Consider the following 22391-nt stretch of genomic DNA (forward strand, 5'->3'; position numbering starts at 1 on the left):
TTGACCCTGCTGGTTCTTACATCAATTCATGTAGATCTTTCCATGCTTCTCTGTATTCATTATTTATCATTTCGTGTAGCACATTACACTTTTGTATATCAGCATTCATTTGGTTTTTGCTTAGTTGATAAGCATCTACTTTTGTTTCTAATTCTTAACTATTCCAGAAATTACTGTTATACATATTTTGTAGCATATGGAGAAGTTTTTTTCTTATCAATAGCTTTATTGTGATATAATTTCAATAATGAAGTCTCTGGTTCAAAGGGCATAGATATTTTAGTCACTTTATATTGCAATGCAGGAGCCATCTGCTAGTCGTTACTGGAGGTTTAATTCAGACCTGTAGAATGGATCTCTTCATGTGAGAGGATGATGATGATATAAGGACATTGAGAGGCAATTGCATTCTCTGATTTCTCCATTGAGAGACAGTTGCATTATCTGACCTCTCTCCTTTTCCCTCTGCCTCCAATTTATTTCATTCCCAATCCACAAGGAACACCTGCGAAGTCTGCCTTGTAACTCATTCAAGTGTTATGGTTCACAGCTGTGGAGGCTCTCGGAGCTGCCCCTTCACTTAGGCATGGTCCTTAACAATTATTCCCCATTTTTTGTTTTATGAGACTGTGATTATTTCCTCCCACACAGCATAATCAGTAAGTTTGTTATCTGAGTCCACATGCTAGAGAATTATCAGCAGAAGATCATTCAAAGATTGCCAAAAAAGGACTGTTTCAATTGGAAATGGGAGAGAGGCAGCCAGGGCAACCAGTAAAAGCCCAGCATAGATAGCTCCTCTCCTCTCCCAAGTAAGAGAATTTAAGGGAGGAAATAGACCTGAAAAGATCTATTTCCATCAGAAACAGAAGAGAGGCTGCGAAGCACAAACAGCTGATCAAAAACGTCAGTGCAGATAGAGCAAGGTTCCAGGGCAGAAAGTCTCAGTGTGGCAGTGTAACTTCTGCTGGACAGAGAGTTTGCGGGAGAAAGTGGACCATAGAAGGTCTGCTTCAATTGGAAGTGGGAGAGAGAGAGAGACAGAGAGAGAGAGACAGAGAGACAGAGAGAGAGAGAGAGAGAGAGAGAGAGAGAAAGGCCTGGGCAGCTGACCACAAACACAAGCACAGACTGTTCAGATTCCAGGAGCAGTACAGTCTCAGGGTGCCTGAGCAGACTCTGACCACAAACAAGAGGGCAGACAGCACAGAGCCCTGGGGCATTGCTAATGATTCTACATGGCAGAGCCAGCACCAGGAGTGAATCAGCACTAAGCAACACAGCTACTGTTGCTTGGAAAACTTCTCCCGCTCTTAAGGCAGATCTTAATTAAAAAAAAAAAAAAAAAAAAAAAAAAAAAGAATAAAAAAGTAAAGAGGACTCTAACAATTGACAGCTTTTATGACAAAAAAGAATAGATTTCAAACCCTGAGGAGACTAAAGGCAGATTGTCTCCAGATGAAACTCCAAGGAGTGAAATAATCTGGTCCCCATCACACAAGGCTCTCCTAGAAGAACTTAAAAAGGATCTTAAAAGAGAGCTAGAGAAAAAATGGGGAAAGGAAATGAAAACCTTGCAAGAGAGTCTGGAAAAGGCAACAGAAAATAGACATAGTGAAATAGAAAAAGCATATAACTCATTAAAAGACAGATTTGATAAACTGGAAATAGAAAGTAACTCCCAGAAAGCAGAATTTGTGAAACAGAAAAAGAAAATAACTTCTTAAAAAACAAAATTTGTGAAATGGAAAAATAAAATAACTCCTCTAAAAAATGGAATTTGTGAAATGGAAAAAAATTCCATAGGACAAAACAACTCATTGAAAAATTCAATTGGGCAAATGCAAAAAGAAGTAAAAAAGAAAGAAAGAAAGAAAGAAAGAAAGAAAATGAAGAAAATAACACTAAAATTCAGAATTGAACAAATGGAAAAAATGATTCAATAAGGCAACAAAAATCAATCAATCAAAACCAAAAAAATGAAAAAAACAAAAAAAAACAGAAAAAATGTAAAATACCTAATATGGAAAACAACCAATCTGGAAAATAGATCTGGAAGATCTGAAATACATGATGAAAAAAAGAGCCTAGACATTATTTTTCAGGAAATCATCAAAGAGAACTGCCCAGATATCATAGAAACAGAAGGTAAAATAGACATTGAAAGAATTCATTGATCATCTAAAGAAAGAGATCACAAAATTGAAACTCCAAGAAATATTGTGGGTAAATTCCAGAACTATTAGACCAAGGAAAAAATACTACAAGCAGCCAGAAAAAAAAACAACAAAAAACAAATCAAATACCAAGGAATCACAATAAGGATCACTCAGCACCCAGAAGCTTCCACCTTAAAGGATCGAAGGACTTGGAATTTGAAATTCTGAAAAGCAAAGGAACTTGGTATGCAGCCAAGAATAACTTAACCAGGCAAACTGAGCATTTTCTTCCAGGGAAGAAGATGGACATTTAATGAAATAGGTGAATTCCATATATTTCTGATGAAAAAACCCAGAGCTAAACAAAAAGTTTGAACTCCAAATGTAGGATTCAAGACAATCATAAAAAGGTTAAAAAGAACTCGAGAACTGCATTTCTGTTAAGGGTATACATAAAGAGTACATGTATAATTTGGTTTACTGTTATAATATTAAAAAAAAAAAAAACAAAACAATCTAGAGGTAGAAAGGAAACTGTACCAGAAAAAGGGAAAGGTGGAGGTATTATATCTCACAAAGAAGCAAAGGAAACCTATTATATCTGAGGGAAAGAAGGGAGGGAGATGAACATAGTGTGAATCTTTACTCTCATCAGAATTGGCTCAAAAGAAAATATTAGACATATTCGATTTACAGAAAAAGTTCTCCCTCCTCATTGAAAAATGGGAGGGTAAAAGCAAAAAGGGAAAGAGTAAATTAAATAGAAGGGAATACAAAAATTGTAAGGGAAAGTTTTAAGAAAATGAAAGGGATGCTGGGGGCGGGGGGAGAATCCTAAAGAAGGAGGGCTGTGTAAAGCAAGTGGTGCTCACAAGTTTAATACTGGAGAAGGGGGAGTGGGGTAAAGGGAGTAAGAAAAAGAAAAGCATAATCTGGAGTTAACAAGATTGCAGGAAATACAGAATATACAGAAATACAGAAGCCGTTCTCCAATTGATAAATGGTCAAAGGATATGAACACTTTTCAGATGATGAAATTGAAACTATTACCCATATGAAAGGGTATTCCAAATCACTATTGATCAGAGAAATGTAAATTAAGACAACTCTGAGATACCACTACACACCTGTCAGATTGGCTAAGATGACAGGAAAAAATAACAATGAATGTTATAGGGAATGTGGGAAAACAGGGACACTGATGCATTGTTGGTGGAATTGTTAATGAATCCAGCCATTCTGGAGAGCAATCTGGAATTATGCCCAAAAAGTTATCAAACTGTGCATAACTTTTGATTCAGCAATATTATTATGGGGCTTATATCTCAAAGAGATACTAAAAAAGGGAAAGGGACCTGTATATGCCAAAATGTTTATTACAGCCCTTTTTGTAGTGAGTAGAAATTGGAAAATGAATGGATGCCCATCACTTGGAGAATGTTGTGTAAATTGTGTATATGAATGTTAGGGAATATTATTGTTCTGTAAGAAATGACCAGCAGGATGAAGACAGAGAGGCTTGGAAAGACTTACATGAACTGATGCGAAGTGAAATGAGCAGAACCAGGAGATCATTAATATACTTCAACAACAGTACTATGTAAGGATGTATTCTGATGGAAGTGGATATTTTGGACAGAGAGAAGATCTGATTCAGTTCCAATTGATCAATGATGGACAGAATCAGCTACACCCAGAGAAGGAACTCTGTGAAATGAGTGTGAACTATGTGCATTTTTTGTTTTTCTTCCCAGATTATTTTTACTTTCTGAATCTGATTCTTCTTGGGCAACAAGAGAACTGTACAGTTCTGCACACATATATCTAGGATATACTATAATATATTTAACATGTATAAGACTGCCTGCCATCTGGGGGAAGTGGGGGTGGATGGAAGGTAAAAGTCAGAACAGAAGTGAGTGCAAGGGATAATGTTGTAAAAAAACAATTACCCATGCCTATGTTCTGTAAACAAAAAGTTATAATAATAAAAAAAGTGATCAAAAAATATAGGTTGCCTAGATTAATAGAGGAAGAAGTAAAATGGATAACTAGTCCCATTTTAGAAAAAAAAAAAATAGAAAAAGCTATTAATCTACTCCCTAAGAAAAAATTCCCAGGAACAGATGGATGTACATGTGAATTCTACCAAACATTTAAAGAACAATTAATGCTATGCTATATAAACGATTTGAAAAAATAAGGAATGAAGGAGTCCTACCAAATTCCTTTTATGACACAGACATGGTACTGATACCTAAACCAGGTAGATGGAAAACAGAGAAAGAAAATAATAGACCAATCTCCCTAATGAACATTGATGCAAAAATCTTAAATAAAATATTAGCAAAAAGATTACAGAAAATCATCCCCAGGATAATACACAATGACCAAGTAGGATTTAGACCAGGAATGCATGGCTGGTTCAATATTAGGGAAATTATTAACAATTGACTATATCAATAACCAAATTAACAAAAACCATATGATCATCTCAGTAGATGCGAAAAAAAACATTTGATGAAATCCAACACTCATCCTATTAAAAACACTAGAGAGTATAGGAATAAAGGACTTTTCACTAAAATAGTCAGTAGCATCTATTTAAAACCATCAGTAAGCATCATATGTAATAATGATAAACTGGAACCATTCTCAGTAAGATCAGGAGTGAAACAAGATTGCCCACTTTCACCATTACTATTCCATATTGTGTTAGAAATGCTGAATTCGGCAATAAAAGATGAAAAAGAGATTAAAGGAAACATAATAGGTAAGGAGGAAATCGAATTATCCCTCTTTGCAGGTGATATCATGGTATACTTAGAGAACACCAGAGATTCTACTAAAAAGATATTAGAAATAATCCACACCTTTAGCAAATTTGCAAGATACAAAATAAATCCACATAAATCATCAGCATTTTTATACATCCCTAACAAAATCCAACAGCAAGAGATATAAAGAGAAATTCCATTTAAAATAACTGTTAATAGTATAAAATATTTGGGAATCTTATCTGCCAAGGGAAAGTCAGGAATTATATGAGCAAAACTACAAAACTTTCCATACAAATAAAGTCAGATCTAAACAATTGGAAAGTGCTTTTGGATAGGTTAACAGAATATAAAGATGACAATACTTCCTAAACTAATCTATTTATTTAGTGCTATGCCAATCAGACTCCCCAAAAAGCTAGAAAAAATAATAACAAAATTCATATGGAAGAACAAAGGTCAAGAATTTCAAGGGAACTAATGAGAAAAAAAAATTAAATGAAGGTGGCCTAGCTGTACCTGATCTAAAACTATATTATAAAGCAGCGGTGGTCACCAAAACCATTTGGTATTGGCTAAGAAATAGACTTAGTTATTCAGTGGAATAGGTTAGGTTCACAGGACAAAATTGTCAATAAATATAGCAATCCTAGTGTTTGACAAACCCAAAGACCCCAACTTTTGGGATAAGAATGCACTATTTGATGAAATCTGCTGGGAAAATAGAAAATTAGTATGGCAGAAACTAGGCCATTGACCTACACTTAACACCATACACCAAATTAAGATCAAAATGGGTTCACGATCTAGGCATAAAGATTGAGATCATAAATAAATTAGAAGAACATAGGATAGTTTACCTCTCAGACCTGTGGAGGAAAAAGGAATTTGTGACCAAAAAAAGAACTAGAATTTATTATTGATCACAAAACAGAAGGAAGCAATAAACTGGGAAAACAGCTTTACAGATAAAGGTTCTGATACAGGCCTCATTTCCAAAATATATAGAGAAAAGACTCTCATTTATAAGAAATCAAGCCACTCTCCAATTGATAAATGGTCAAAGGATATGAATAGACAATTTTCAGATGATGAAATTGAAACTATTTCTACCCATATGAAAAGATGTTCCAAATCATTATTCATCAGAGAAATGCAAATTAAGACAACTCTGAGATACCATTATACACCTGTCAGATTGGCTAAGATGACAGGAAAAAATAATGAGGAATATTGGAAGGGGGTGCAGGAAAACTGGGACACTGATGCATTATTGGTAGAGTTGTGAACAGATCCAACCATTCTGGAGAGCAATTTGTAACTATACTAAAAAAAAAAAAAATTGTCAAACTGTGCATACCCTTTGTTCCAGCAGTGTTACTACTTGGCTTATATCCCAAAGAGATATTAAAGAAGGGAAAGGGACCTATGCATGCAAAAATGTTTGTGGCAGCCCTTTTTGTAGTGGGTAGAAACTTGAAAATGAACGGATATCCATCAATTGCAGAATGGCTAAGTAAATTGTAGTATATGGACATTATGGAATATTATTGTTATGTAAGAAATGACTAGCAGGATGAATACAGAGATGCTTGGAGAGACTTACATGAACTGATGTTAAATGAAATTAGCAGAACTATGAGATCATTATACAATTTAATAACAACATTATGTGAGGATTAGTTTTCATGGAAGTGACTATCTTCAACAATGAGAGGATCCAAATCAGTTCCAATTGATCAGTAATGAACAGAATCAGCTATACCCAGTGAAAGAACATTGGGAAATGAGTGTGAACCACAATATAGCATTTCCACTCTTTCTGTTATTGTTTGCTTGCATTTTTGTTTTTCTTCATAGGTTATTTTTTACCTTCTTTCTAAATCTGATTTTTCTTGTGTAGCAAGACAGCTACATAAATATGTGTACATATATTGTATTTAACATGTACTGTAACATATTTAATATGGATGAGACTTCCTGCCATCTAGGGGAGAGGGTGGGAAGGAGGGGAAAAGTTAAAACGAAAGTTTTTGCAAGGGTCAATGTTAAAAACTTACCCATGCATATGTTTTGTCAATAAAAAGCTATAATAAAGAAACTTAAAAATAAAGTAAAAAAATAAAATGTTGCATTTTAAAACTTCACGAACAAAATATTAATGTATCTTTATTCCATAACTCTTCCACACACATTGACTATTACCATTTTTTGTCATTTTTGCCAATTTTCAAACTATGAAATGGAATCCCAGAGTTGTTTTGATTTGCATTTCTCTTATTAGTGATTATATCCAGTTTCTTGCCACTACAAAAATGGTTACTACAAACATTTTTGTTCATATGGGTCCTATTCTCTTTGGGGTCCTCTGCATCTTTGGGGATACAGACCCAGTAGAGATACTATGGATCAAAGCATACGCACAGTTTGATAGCCCTTTGGCCATAGTTCCAAATTGCTCTCCAGAATGATTGAATCAAATCACAACTCCACCAGCAATGTATTAGTGTCCTAGTTTTTCTACATATCTTCCAACATTTACCTGTCATCTTAGCCAATCTGAGAGATGTGTACTTGTACCTCAGACTTGTCATAGTATATATGCTTTTATGGCCCTTTGGGCATAGTTCCATATTTCTCTATAGAATAGTTGAATACTTCAGCATCAGTATGAGTGTCTCAATTTTTCCACATTCCCACCAACATTTGTCATTTTCTCTTTCCAGTATTACATCCAATCTGATAGGTGTAAAATAGGTTGTTTTGATATGCATTTTTCTGATTAGAGAAATTAGTGATAATTTGGAGCATTTTTCATCTGGCTGAAATTATTTTGATTTTTTTCATCTGAAAATGGCCTCTTCTGTCTTCTTTGCCAATCTAATAATTATGTAGTAGTGCTTTAGAACTGTTTTAATTTGTATTTCTCTAATCAGTAGTGAATTAGAGTATTTTTTCTTATGCCTATAGATAACTATGATTATTCTATCATAAAACTTCATATCTTTTGATCTTTTATCAATTGGGGAATGTTTCATGTTTAGAGATTTTACATGGTTCCTTATATATTTGAGATATGAGATTTTTCTCTGAATAACTACAAAATTTTTGCTATTGATTTTTTCAAACAGTTTGATTCTAAGTTTAAGAACTTCTCTTTAAAAGGAGTATTTGCTTTTTCTCCTTTAAAAAATTTTTTATGTAAAACTCTTTATTTTCAAAACATATGCAGATAGTTTTTAACATTCAGCCTTGCAAAACTTTATGTTTCAAATTTTTTTTCTCCTTCCTTTCCTCCTGTTCCCTCCCCTAGAAGGCAAGTAATGCATTACATGTTAAACATGTGCAATTCTTCTATACATTGCTATTCTATATATACATTTCCACAATTGTTATACTGCACAAGAAAAATCAGATCAAAAAGGAAAAAAAATGAGAATGAAAACAAAATGCAAACATATAACAGCAAAAAAGTGAAAATACTGTTTTATGATCCACACTTAGTTACCACAGTCTTCTCTCTGGGTGTAAATGACTCTCTTCATCACAAGGTAGTTTTCATGAATCATCTTATTGTTGAGAAGAGCCACATCCATGAGAACTGATCATCACATAATTCTCTTGTTGCTGTGTACAATGTTCTCTTGCTTCTACTCACTTCACTTTAGCATCAGTTTATATATGTCTCTCCAGTCCTCTCTGAAATCATCTGCTGATTCCTTCTTATAGAGCAATACTATTGCATAACATTCATATACCATAACTTATTCAGTCATTCACCAACTGATGGGCATTCACTCAGTTTTCAATTCTTACCACAACAAAAAGGACTGCCACAAACATTTTTATATGTGTTGGTCCTTTTTTCCTTTTTTTATGATTTCTTTGGGATACTGACTCAGTAGAGACACTTTTGCTATTGATTTTTTAGGATTTATTTTGCAAATTTCAACTCTACTGTGTATGTTGTCTCTGTATTTTTGATGATTCTTTAGAGTTTGCCAAGTAAGCCATCATATTATCAGCAAATAGGGATAATTTCCTTATTATCTACCTTTATTCTTTTAATTACTTTCTCTTGTCTTACTATTATTGCAAGCATTTCCACCACTATAGCATAATAGTGTGAAAAGTGGGCATGCTTGCTTCTCTCCTGTATGTATTGGAAAAGGTTCCAGCATATCCCCATTGCCTAGGATGCTTTTTATTTTAGATAGATTTTTTATGATATTAAAAAAGTCCCTCTGTGATTATTCACTTATAAGACTGTTAGCATAAAAAGAGTATTGAACTTTGTCAAAAGCTTTTTTTCATATATTGAAATGATCATGTGGTTTTGGTTGTCTTCATTTTTAATATGATTAATTATAGTAATTGGTTTTTAATTATAGTGATTGTTTTTCTAATGTTGAAGTAGCCTTGCCACCCTGTTATATTCCATTTGATCATAATGAGTGATTTCTTAGATAAATCAATGTAATCTATTCGATAAGATTTTGTTTAAAATTTTTGTCAATATTTATTAATGATATTGGCTTATAAGTTTTCTTTCTTTGTTTTATTTTGCCCTGTTTTAGGCTAGACTTGTCTCATAAAAGGATAAAAAGAGTTCTTTGTTTTTGAGAATAATTTGTCAACTATGCGTAGTAATTATTCTTTCACAATATGATAGAATTCTCCTGTGAATCCAGAAAATTTTCAGCTAGTTCTAATATCTGTGGTAAGAGAGGTTGCTGAGCTCTTTTCATGACTGCTCATCCACCTTTAGTATTCACTTTTCACTCCACTCAAAATTGTAGATCCAAGAAATTATAGGGGGAGGCAGGGAAGGAGACAAGATGACAAAGGGAGGGACTCACCAAGCTTTCTCTCAGACCTCTCTAAATACCTTTAAATAATGATTAAACAGATTTTGGAGGGTCAGAAACCCAAAAAATGGAGTGAAACAATTTTCCAACTCAGGACACCTTGAAGAGTCAACAAGAAAGATCTATTCCACCACAGTGAAAGTGCAGTTCAGGCCTTGCCAGCACATCCCTGGCCCCAGTAAACCAGGAATAGGCCTCAAGGTTGCTGGTTCAGTAGCAACAGTGATGGTTTCCAAACTTGTCAGATTACAGACACAAAAAACAACTTAGCAGGAGAAGTTTGTTGCACCTGGGTGAAAGTGGAGCCACATGCCAGCACAGTTCTAGCAAACCAGGAACAGGCCTTGAGGAATCACTGAATCAGGAACAGCAGTGGCATTTCCAGAACTCTCAGCTCACAGTCAGAAAGGGGATTAAAGAACTGGTCACAAGGAGATTACAGGTATCTCTTTGCAAACACTAAGGCAAGATTTTGTTGCTTTGCTTATATTTGGTTCTGGGTCAGTCCTGGGTGGTAGTTCCAGGTTGAGGAGGAGCCCTAGCACACCAGAGTTTGCAAAGCACAATGGAGTGTGGACCTGTCTCCCAGTGTTAGGACAGAAGGGAATAATTGTGGGCAATGAAGGATCTGAGCACAAGCCAGGAGAGTAAAATAACACACTTCTCTTTAGGTCATACCACATTGGAAGAATAGAAAACATATAAATCCCTAGACGCATCTCTGAAAACAACTGCACAAAACTCCTGAATCCTGGGAATCCTCCATCCTTGGAAACCAAGACCTTCTTCCCGAAGAATTAAAAGCCAAGTAAAAGGCTGGGAAAAGGAGAGAATAGAAGAAAAAAATTCTGATAATAGAAAGTTACTATGTTATCTGCTGGTAAAGTCAAAGTCCCTACATCAAAAACTCTGAAAAAAATATTGAATTGATCTCAGGCCTTTAGCATTCACTTTTCATTCAACTCAAAATTGTAGGTACAAGAAACTGTAGTGGGAGGCAGGGTAGAAGACAAGATGGCAGAGAAGACCATGGAAGAGCTCAAAAAGCATTTTAAAAATCAGGTAAGAGCAATAGAAGAAAAATTGGGAAGAGAAAATTACAAATTAAAAAAAAAAATAGGTCAATTAGTAAAGGAAGAACAAAAAGCCAATAAAGTGAAAAAATGCCTTAAAAAGTAGAATTGGTCAAATAGAAAAAAAAAATCCACTGAAGAAAATAACTTTAAAAATAGAATCAGACAAATGGGAAAGAAGATATAAAATATCGCTATAGAAAATAACATTGAAAATAAGAATTGAGCAAATGGAAGCATATGACTTTATGATAAATCAATTAACAATAAAACAGAACCAAAAGAATGGAAAAAGTAAAACACAATGAAATCTTCATTGGAAAAACAACTGACTTGGAAAATAGATCTAAGAGAGATGACTTTAAAATTATTGGACAATCTGAAAACCAAAACACTTAGACATCATCTTTCAAGAAATTATCAGAGAAAAATTGATGTGATATTCTAGAACCAGAGGGTAAAATAGAAGTCAAAAGAATTCACCAATCACTCTCTGAAACAGGTCCCAAAATGAAAATCCCCAGCATGATTATAGCCAAATTCCAGAGCTCCTAAGTCAATGAGAAAATATTGGAAGTATCCAGAAGTAAACAATTAAAGCATCTTGAAGGTATAGTCAGGATAACAAAATATTTAACAGCTTTTAAATTAAAGGATCAGAGAGTTTGGAATATGATATTCCAAAGAGCAAAGGAGCTAAGATTGCGACCAAGAACCTGTTCAAAATAGATTATAATCCTTCAAAGAGGAAAATAAGCATTCACGATATAGAGGAGTTTGAAGTATTGCTCATGAAAAGACCAGAGCTGAATCGAAAATTAGACTTTCAAATAAAAGGGTGAAGAGAAACATAAAAAAGTAAACACAACAGAAATCATAAGGAACTTAATAAGGTGTAAAACTATTTACACTTTTTGATGGGAAGATGTATTTGTAACTTAAGAACTTTTTATTATTAGGGTAATTAGAAGGAATATATATTGAAGAAACAGATGTTAGTTGAATTCAGAGGGATGATGTCTAAATATAAAATTCAAGAGTGAGAAAAGAATGTACTGGGAAAAAGGGAAAGGGAGGGATAGAATGGAGCAAATTATCACATATAAGAGGCAAGAAAAAGTTTTTACAATGGAGAAAAGGAAGGAGGGAAAGGGGGGGTAAGTGAATCTTACTCCTATCAGAATTGGTTCAAAGAGGGAATAATATACACATTCAATTTAGTATAGAAATCAATCTTACCTCTTAGAGGATAATAGGAAGGGAAGGAAAAAGGGGAGAGGGGATGATAGAAGGGAGGGGGAATATTTAGGAAGGGGATAATCAGAAGCAAAATAGACCTAGTAGTATTGGTAGATCAAAGGTTTTGATAAAAAAGTAAACAGGACAGAAATCATAAGGAACTTAATAAGGTTGAACTATTTACATTCTTACATGGAAAGATGTTCTAAAACTTTTTCATTATTAACATAGTTAGAAGAATTATATATTGAAGAAGAGGTGTTAGTTGAATTCAAAGGGATCATGTCTAAAAAGATAAAATTCAAGAGAAAGGAATGTGCTGGGAAAAAGGAAAATACCACTACTAGCTCTGTATTCTAAAAGAGATAAAAACTAGGAAAAAAAATCTATATTTATAGCAGCTCTTTTCTGGAGTTAGAGAATTAGAAATTGATAGGATGACTATCAGTTGGGTAATGGCAGAAGTGTAGAATAGGCTACTGTTTCAGTTGAACTCCTTCTTCTAACCATTTTCTTTTACTCATTTCAGGAAGCTATCTCTGCTCTTAAGAGTGTTTAATGTGCAATGTGCACATTAATTTTCTTGGCTAAAATCTTGACCTTAACTTGGGAAAGAGGGAGGAAGAAAATAAGATGATCTAAAGTTTAAAGTCAATACATGGATAGTCATTGTAAACTTAAGGAAAGGGTAGTTTATTCTGGAGAAGTCAAAGATACATGTTATATTTACTTCTAGATCAGGATATCTGTTGCACTAATATAGTCATCAATTGATGGGGTAGATGTTGAAAGAAAAAGAAATATCTCGTGATTGTAAAAGATATTACTCAGAACTTGAATAAGTTTTTTGTTTGCCTTTAGTTCATGTATTAAGATTAGTCATAATGATGATGGTGGATCAGCAAACATTTCTCCAACTATAAATAAGAAAATAGTCTTTTGGGTTTTTTCATTCTTCAGGTTTTTTTATTCCATTAATCTAGTCTTCTTTGATCATCCTTGTTAAGTAAAGGAAAGTGTATGTGATTGACACCAGCCTGGAAAGAGAAATGCTAGTCATTACTTTTATTGTGCTGGCAAAGTCCTGTTAAAAAAAGCTTCCAAGCTATACAGATACTGAAACTGTTTGATCTTGGAAACTTTTCATGATAATTCATATTCACAACCACTATAATTTTAGGATTATGCTTTTTCAAAACAAACCCACAAGCAGGACAATCAGTGGTTACATTTTCTATATGAAATTTAGTATCATTTCTATATGAAATTTTTATATAAAAAGAAAGATCATCCAGTATATCAGCAAAGAAATGATATATGCATTTCATTTCATCCAAAGAAACCAAATGATTTCAAATCTTTAATGTTATGCCTTTGCTGAAATCATTTATTTTGGTGGATATGAAGGAAGAACACTAGCGAAGAAAACAATTGACCTACTTTTGATTCCTAGCTTCATAATTTACTAACTATATAACCATAAGCAAATCACTTTATGTCCTGTTTACCTGCGCTGCATATTTTATAAAATTGTGTGGACAATACTTCACACTATAAACTAGTACCTAAATAGGAACTACTATTATGTTCTTTATCTAGTTTTGAATGTGTGTGTGTGTCTTTGTATTTATACTTATTTACTAATCCAACAAAAATTTTATCATAGCCTATAAGTAATTTAAAATCAGAAAAGCTTTAGAGATCATTTAATCAAATTTTCTTATTTTATCATTGCATAAATTTTAGTCCCAGAAAAATGAAGTGATATTTGGCTAGGAGAAAATCTGAAAATATTAGTCCCAATAGTTTTTCCAGTGTTATAAAGAATCATGCTTCAAGTAACATGAATATTGTCACTGGACAGTCATTGTAAAACACGGTTATTTTTTTAAAGTGAAATTGAGGTTTATTGTGGGGCAGAGCCAAGAAGGCAGAGGAAAGACAGGAAAGCAGGAAAGGCTGCTCCAAATTTCTTTAAATAAGCACTCTAAACAAATTTTAGAATATCAGAACACCCCAAAAGATGGAGTAGAACATTTTCCACCTGAAAACAACTTAGAAGGTCAAGAGAAAAGGTCTGTGACACGAAGATGGGAGTCCAGGACCCAATCCCAGCATAGTCCCAGTGCATCCCCAACCCCCACCCTGTCACTGGCCCCAGCAACAATGAGGTGAAACCCCAGAATCAGCAGCAGTGAGGGAGGTTTCTGGACCTCTGGGGACCTGGGGGACACCAGGGAGGACTTGGAAGAAGGTCAGCAAAGAGAGTCTGTGGCAATGGGATGGGGGAACAAAGTGCAATCCCAGTGCAGGCCATGCCAGCACAAGCCCAACTCCAGCCCAAGGTCAGCAAAGCAAGACTGTTGCTTTAGCACACTAGATCTCACTGATACAACTGAACTCCTAACAGTCTCAGAACATGAAAAAGTACTTGTGGTCAGGTCCCTAGAAAGATTTCTGAAAACAACTGCACAAAATCCCTGAAACTTGAGAACAGTGGAAACAGAGCCCTACTTTAATAAAGAGTTAAAAGCCAAGTAATAGGATAGGAAGATGAGTAGACAAAAGAAAAAGTTTCTGACCATTGAAGGCTATTATGATGACAAGGAAGATTCAAAACACCCTAAGAAAATGATAACAAAGTCAAAGTTTCTATATTCAAAATCTCCAAGAAAAATAAAAATTGAATTCAGGTCATGGAAGAGTTCAAAGGGGATTTTGAAAATCAAGTAAGTAAGATAGAGAAAAAAATAGGACAAGAATGAGAGTAGTGCAAATGGAAATACAAAAAAAAAAAAAAAAATCCAAAACAAAACAAACAAAAAAAACAACTAATGAGGAGAAAAATGCCTTAAAAAGCAAAATTGGTCATTTGGGAAAGGAGGTACAAAAGCTCATTGAGCAAAATAATTCCTTAAAAATTAGAATTGAGCGAATGGAAGCTAATAATTTTATGCAAAATCAGCATACAATAAAGCAAATTCAAAAAAATTAAAAATAGAAAAATTGTGAAATATCTCATTGGAAAAACAACTGACCTGGAAAATAGATCCAGGAGATATCACTTAAAAATTATTGGTAAAAGTCATGATCAAAAAGAGAACCTGGACATCATCTTCCAAGAAATTGTCAAGGAAAACTGTGCTGGTATTCCAGAACCAGATCATGAAATAGAAATCAAAAGAATCCACCAATCACCTCCTCAAAGAGATCCCAAAATGAAAATTTCCAAGAATATCATTGCCAAATTCTAGAACTCCCAAATCAAGGAGAAAATATTGCAAGCATCCAGAAAGAAAATTCAATTCTACTAGAGTCACAGTCAAGATAACGCAAGATTTAACGATTTCTATTTAAAGGACCAGAGAACTTGGAATATGATATTCTGGAGAGCAGCAGACCTAGGATTACAACCAAGATTCACCAATCCAGCAAAAATGAATATAATCCTGCAGAGAAAAAGGGTGTGGGGGGGCATTCAGTGAAAGAGAGGGTTTTCAAGTATTCATGATGAAAAGACAGTTTAGTGGAAAATTTGATTTTTAAATATAGTATTCTGGAGAAGCATAAGAAGGTAATCAGAAAAATTATATCATAAGGATCTTAATAATGTTTATTTACATTCCTACATGGGAGGATGATATTCATTAGAACTTTCTCATTATTATGGAAGTTAGAAAGAGTATATGAATATACATACATGTGTATATATACATATATATATATATATATATATATAGAGAGAGAGAGAGAGAGAGAGAGAGAGAGAGAGAGAGAGAGAACAGAGACAGAAGTAAAGTTGAGTTGAATATGAAGGGATAAATATCTAAAAAATGATGAAATTAAAAGGTAAGAGAGAAATGTATTTAAAGAAAGAGAAAGGAAGGGGTGCTATAAATTATCTGCCACAAAAAAAGACAAGAAAAAGTTTTTACAGTGGAAGGAGAGAGAGGGAAGAAAGGGTGAGTTAGTGAATCTTATTCTCATCAGAATTGGCTCATAGAAGAAATAACATATATACTCAATATGGGTATAGAAATTTACCTTACCCTGTAGGAAAATCAAAGGAGAATGGAATGTGGCAATGGAAGAAGATAATAAAAGAGAGAGCATATTGGAGGGAGGGAGTGCTCAGTAGCAAAACACTTTTGAGGAGAGACAGGATGAAAAGAAAGAGAGAATAAATGAGGGGACAGGATGAAAAGAAAGAATAAATGAGGTAAATATAATTAGTATTAGTAATTGTATAAAGAATTTTGAACAAAGTTTCTCTGATAAGGCCTCATTTTTTTAAACTTATTTTTTTTGTAAACTATTATATAGATGGAAGAAAGAATAGCTTTTTAGATTAATAAAATATTAGAGTATAAACACAACTTATGTAGGCTTGCTGAAAGCGTCTTTGATACAATTCTGTTAGTGGGCAGTGATTTTGATCTCTATGTTTTGAAAGCCTTTCATTTTGTGAGGCTTGGAGATTGAGTATTTAGTGTAGCAGCATAAATTAAAAGTAATATTACTCTTGGTTTTTAATGATTCGATGTTCAATCCAGGTGAATGTGTAGGTTTATTCTGTGATAACAGTCTGGTTCCAATAGAATGTATTGATGGAGCTCTCCAGGCAATTTCAGTCTTCCTGTAATATGTGGATAATTTTATAACTGTAGCAATGTTTTGGGGAGGTATTACTGTTAACTTGCATTAGATGTGTTGAAAGTCTGGATTTTTCTTCTCTAATTTCCACTGAAGCCTCATTTCTTAAAGGGAACTATGTCAACTTTATAAAAAAAAAAACGAGAGCCATGTTCCAATTGAAAAAATGATCAAAAGATATGATCTGTGCTTAAAGGATTGTAAATTCATGCTTATCCTTTGACCTAAGAATACCATTCCTGTATGGTTTTGAATACTAAAAGAGACACGAATACCTAAAAAGATTTTTTAAAAAGAAAATATGAATGACTTATATATACAAAAAATATCCAAAGCAGCTATCTTCTCAAGGCAAAAAAAAAAAAAAAGGAAATTGAGGATAAGTCCATTAATTGGGAAGTCTTGATTCCCTGGGGTAGGTCTTTTGCAAAGGGAAGGATTCAAGGAGACTTGCTCCCTCAAGGAGTTTCTACCTTATACTCCCCCTTCCCAAGTCAGAGAAAGAGAGGGGAGGGGAGCATTTCAGGGCTCCCCTTGTCAATTATACAATTGAATTTTTTTTTTTTCGTATCTTGGCTTTTCTTTGAATTAGACTTTGGAAGTACTTTGCTCACAACTAAACTTAAACACAGGTGAATTCAGGCTTAAGTAAATTAAATCTTTCTTAGGAATCCTCAGTGACTCAGCCAAATCAAAAAGATGTGGTAAATCATCTAGAATAAAAGTTAAATAGAAGTTAAACATCAGGGCTAGCCAAGAAAGAAAGTTGATTTTAATTCAAGAAGATAATGAGATGAATAGGAAAATTTTCAGTAGTCAGCCAATAACTCATGATGTGTTTGCATTTGTTTCAATAGCATATAATACCCATGTAACTAGTAAGATGGTAGTTTAGTAAATTTCTTCAATCTCAAAAGAAATTTCACATTAGTTGCAGAATAATTAGAACTAAATACAGAAAATATGAGCACCAAAGAGCCAAGTATGGTAGAAATATTATAAATTAACATTAGAGATTACTTGGTATGCCCTCTCCTGCACTTGTCTCTGTTTGCTGAGCAGTAGTGGGCTTCTGTTAAGGCTAAGCCCTAGGGTAGAGGTCTTGAGTAGAGGTAGTAACTGCCTAAATATCACTATCAAGCTTTTCCAGTCCCACAAGAAATAGCAAATATTGATTTAACCTATTCATGTAAAAGAAAGATAATGGACAGAGAATATGGGTAAGCTAAAAATGTCCGAGTAAAGGTGGATGACACAGGCATAAGGGAAAGGCAACTGGAAAAAATAGTGACCTTGAGGGCAGAGAATTAGCCAGTGATTGAACTTCTCCTTACTGCACCCCATCCCAAAGGAATCAATTGTTGCTTTTTCTGCCAAGCCCAGTGAAATAAAGAAAGCAAGTAGAACATTTCTGCAGGCTGAAAAGTACTGCCTGGGACCCTATCCTTACTTCCTTTACAATAAGACATCCTAGGCCTTCCACTCTCACCCTTTAAGAAACTGTAGGTAGTGATTATGCCTAGAAGGAAGAATTGAGGAAAGAATCAATCAGGATGAAAATGTATTCTCCATAGCTGTGTCAGGAATCATGAAAAGATTGGGATTAGTCCCCCACCCCAGGAATTCTCACCAAAGGAACCTAAACAACTCTGTGTCCTTCAAGGCAAAAACAAGGAAGCATCAGAAACCTTGTGTGTCAGCCTTGGGAGGGCTACAGCCTCTCCAAAATCAAGGTCCTACTTAGTGGGGACTTCCGGTTAAGATGGCGGAGAGGAGGCTCACAACTGCATAAGCTCCACGCTTTCTCTCACTATCCACTTCATTACAAGCCTCTGAATCAATGCTTGACTGAAAAAAAACCCACAAATAGTTACCAAGAGAAGCCATCCTTGAGATTCGCCAAGAAAGGTCTGTCTTTACTGGAGGGCTGGGACGGTTTTAGATCGGGCGCAGGCTGAGGGCAGCGGCAGTGAGAGCACGGGAGCAGACTGGAGAGGGGGTGGGGAGTGATCGCAGCCGTCTCTGCAGGGAGAGCTTCGCTACAGGTTTGGATACTTTGCTCTGGCAGCAAGTCAGCAGCCCAGCAGAGAAGCTAAAAACACCGGGGCTGAAGAATACAACCCCAAACAGCTGGAGTCTCTCGGGACCTGGCCGCCCCCCCCTTCCCCGCCCACAGTGACTCAGCACGCTCTGGGACCTCAGAGCGCAGGCGCACACAGTCCTGCTAGTGCCTCACTGCTGCCCCCCGCAGTCTGGAGAGGAAGCTCGATAACACACCCAGCCTCCCCCAAAGAAAGACTCCAGTTTTTTCTGTTTTTCTTTGGTAGTTTGTCTCTGATTATTAGACAGAATGAGCAAGAAGCTGAAGAGGACTTTAACCCTTGACAGCTTCTATACAGATAGAGAGCAGACTCTAAATCCTGAGGAGACTAAAAACAGGCAGTCCCCAGGTGAATCCCCAAAGGAGGAGATCATCTGTCCCTCAGCACAGATGAACCTCATAGAAGTGATTAAAAAGGCTCTCACAAGGGAGCTAGAAGAAAAATGGGGAAAGCAGAGTGAGGCTTGGCAAAAGGAGAGGGAAGCTTGGGAAAAGGAGAGGGAGGCTTGGCAAAAGAGCCTGGAGAAAGTTAAAGAGAGAGTGGATAAAGAAGTAAAATCCTTGAAAAATAGGATTAGTGAACTGGAAACAGAAAACAGCTCTCTAAAAAACAAAATTGGCGAAATGGAAAAAAATTCCACAGAACAAAAGAACTCAATTGGACAATTAGATAAAGATCTTAAAAAAGTGAGTGAAGAAAATACTTCACTGAAAATCAGAATTGAACAAGTGGAATTGAATGACTCGAGGAGACAAGAAGAATTAGTCAAGCAAATCCAAAAAAATCAAACAATGGAGAAAAATGTGAAATACCTTCTGGGGAAGACAACAGACCTGGAAAACAGATCCAGGAGAGACAATCTGAGAATCATTGGACTTCCAGAAAAACATGATGAAAAAAAGAGCCTGGACACTATTTTCCAGGAAATTATCAAAGAGAACTGCCCAGAAGTCATAGGAACAGAGGAAAAAATAAACATTGAAAGGATTCATCGATCACCCACTGAAAGGGATCCTAAAATCAAAACACCAAGGAATATAGTGGCCAAATGCCAGAACCCTCAGATGAAGGAAAAAATATTGCAAGCGGCTAGAAAAACCCAATTCAAGTATCAAGGAGCCACAATGAGGATCACCCAGGATCTGGCAGCATCCACATTAAAAGATCGAAGGGCCTGGAATATGATATTCCGAAAGGCTAAGGAACTTGGTATGCAACCAAAAATAACTTACCCAGCAAGAATGAGCATCTTTTTCCAGGGAAGAAGATGGACATTCAACGAAGTAAGCGAATTTCATCTATTTCTGATGAAAAAACCAGAACTTAACAAAAAGTTTGATCTACAAATATAGAACTCAAGAGAAATCTAAAAAGGTAAAGATTAATCTTGGGAACTATATTTTGACTATATAGATGTATAAAGAATACATGTATACCTTGTTCTAGAAATTGATGTGGAAAGGACATTGTACCAGAAAAAGGGTAAAGTGGGGATAGTACATCTCATGAAGAGGCATAGGAAACCTATTATATCTGAGAGAAAGAATGAAGGGGGATGAATATAGTGGGTATCTTACTGCCTTCAGAATTGGCTTTAAGTGAAAAATCTTAAGACATATTCAATCTATGGTGAAACTTCTCCCATCTCATTGAAAAGTGAGAAGGGAAAAGTGAAAAGGGAAGGAATAAGCTAAGCGGAAGGGAATACGGGAACTGGGAGGGAAAGGGGTAAGATAGGGGGAGGAACTCTAAGGCTGGGGGAGGGATACTAAAAAGGGAGGGCTGTGAGAAGCAAGTGGTGCTCACAAGCTTAATACTGGGAAGGGGGGGAAAGGGGAAAGAAGGGAGAAAAGCATAAACCGGGGTTAACAAGATGGCAAGTAATACAGAATTGGTCATTCTGACCATAAACGTGAACGGGGTAAACTCCCCCATAAAGAGGAAGCGGTTAGCAGAATGGATTAAAAGCCAGAATCCTACAATATGTTGTTTACAGGAAACACATCTGAAGCGGGGAGATATATGCAGGTTAAAGGTAAAAGGTTGGAGCAAAATCTACTATGCTTCAGGTGAAGTCAAAAAAGCAGGGGTAGCCATCCTGATCTCAGATCAAGCTAAAGCAAAAATTGATCTAATTAAAAGAGATAAGGAAGGACACTATATCTTGCTAAAGGGTAGCATGGATAATGAAGCACTATCTATATTAAACATGTATGCACCAAGTGGTGTAGCATCTAAATTCTTAAAAGAGAAACTAAGAGAGCTGCAAGAAGAAATAGACAGTAAAACTATAATAGTGGGAGAAACCTTGCACTCTCAGAATTAGATAAATCAAACCACAAAATAAATAAGAAAGAAGTCAAAGAGGTAAATAGAATACTAGAAAAGTTAGATATGATAGATCTCTGGAAAAAATGTAATGGAGACAGAAAGGAATACACTTTCTTTTCAGCAGTTCATGGAACCTATACAAAAATTGACCATATATTAGGACATAAAAACCTCAAACTCAAATGTAGTAAGGCAGAAATAGTAAATGCATCCTTTTCAGACCACGATGCAATGAAAATTACATTCAACAAAAAACCAGGGGGAAGTAGACCAAAAAATAATTGGAAACTAAATAATCTCATACTAAAGAATGATTGGGTGAAACAGCAAATCATAGACATAATTAATAACTTCACCCAAGAAAACGATAATAATGAGACATCATACCAAAATGTATGGGATGCAGCCAAAGCGGTAATAAGGGGAAATTTCATATCTCTAGAGGCCTATTTATATAAAATAGAGAAAGAGAAGGTCAATGAATTGGGTTTGCAATTAAAAATGCTAGAAAAGGAACAAATTAAAAACCCCCAGTCAAACACTAAACTTGAAATTCTAAAAATAAAAGGTGAGATCAATAAAATTGAAAGTAAAAAAACTATTGAATTGATTAATAAAACTAAGAGTTGGTTCTATGAAAAAACCAACAAAATAGACAAACCCTTAGTAAATCTGATTAAAAAAAGGAAAGAGGAAAATCAAATTGTTAGTCTTAAAAATGAAAAGGGAGAACTCACCACTAACGAAGAGGAAATTAGAGCAATAATTAGGAGTTACTTTGCCCAACTTTATGCCAATAAATTCGACAACTTAAATGAAATAGAAAAATACCTCCAAAAATACAGCTTGCCCAAACTAACAGAGGAAGAAGTAAATATCCTAAACAATCCCATCTCAGAAAAAGAAATAGAACAAACTATCAATCAACTCCCTAAGAAAAAATCCCCAGGACCAGATGGATTTACATGTGAATTCTACCAAACATTTAAAGAACAATTAACTCCAATGTTATATAAACTATTTGAAAAAATAGGGATTGAAGGAGTCCTACCAAACTCCTTTTATGACACAGACATGGTACTGATACCTAAACCAGGTAGGCTGAAAACAGAGAAAGAAAATTATAGACCAATCTCCCTAATGAATATTGATGCTAAAATCTTAAATAAAATATTAGCAAAAAGATTAC

General features: G+C 35.0%; 1 protein-coding gene across 6 annotated transcripts in view; it reads left to right on the top strand.

The window, feature by feature from the left end:
• The window catches only part of CCDC91 (coiled-coil domain containing 91), a 527068-nt gene that overhangs the window by 372336 nt on the left and 132341 nt on the right, over positions 1–22391 (top strand). The window contains exon 12 of one of the 6 annotated variants that reach the window (XM_051961144.1): positions 10476–15049. The exons of the other annotated variants lie outside the window; for them this stretch is intronic. Coding sequence (XP_051817104.1) covers positions 10476–10517 — 42 coding nt within the window. The 3' untranslated portion in view covers positions 10518–15049. Of the gene's footprint in view, positions 1–10475; positions 15050–22391 lie in introns of those variants that run through there. 6 annotated transcript variants of the gene reach the window in all.

The sequence above is a fragment of the Antechinus flavipes genome, chromosome 5 (assembly GCF_016432865.1).
Source record: "Antechinus flavipes isolate AdamAnt ecotype Samford, QLD, Australia chromosome 5, AdamAnt_v2, whole genome shotgun sequence".
Lineage (NCBI taxonomy): Eukaryota > Metazoa > Chordata > Mammalia > Dasyuromorphia > Dasyuridae > Antechinus > Antechinus flavipes.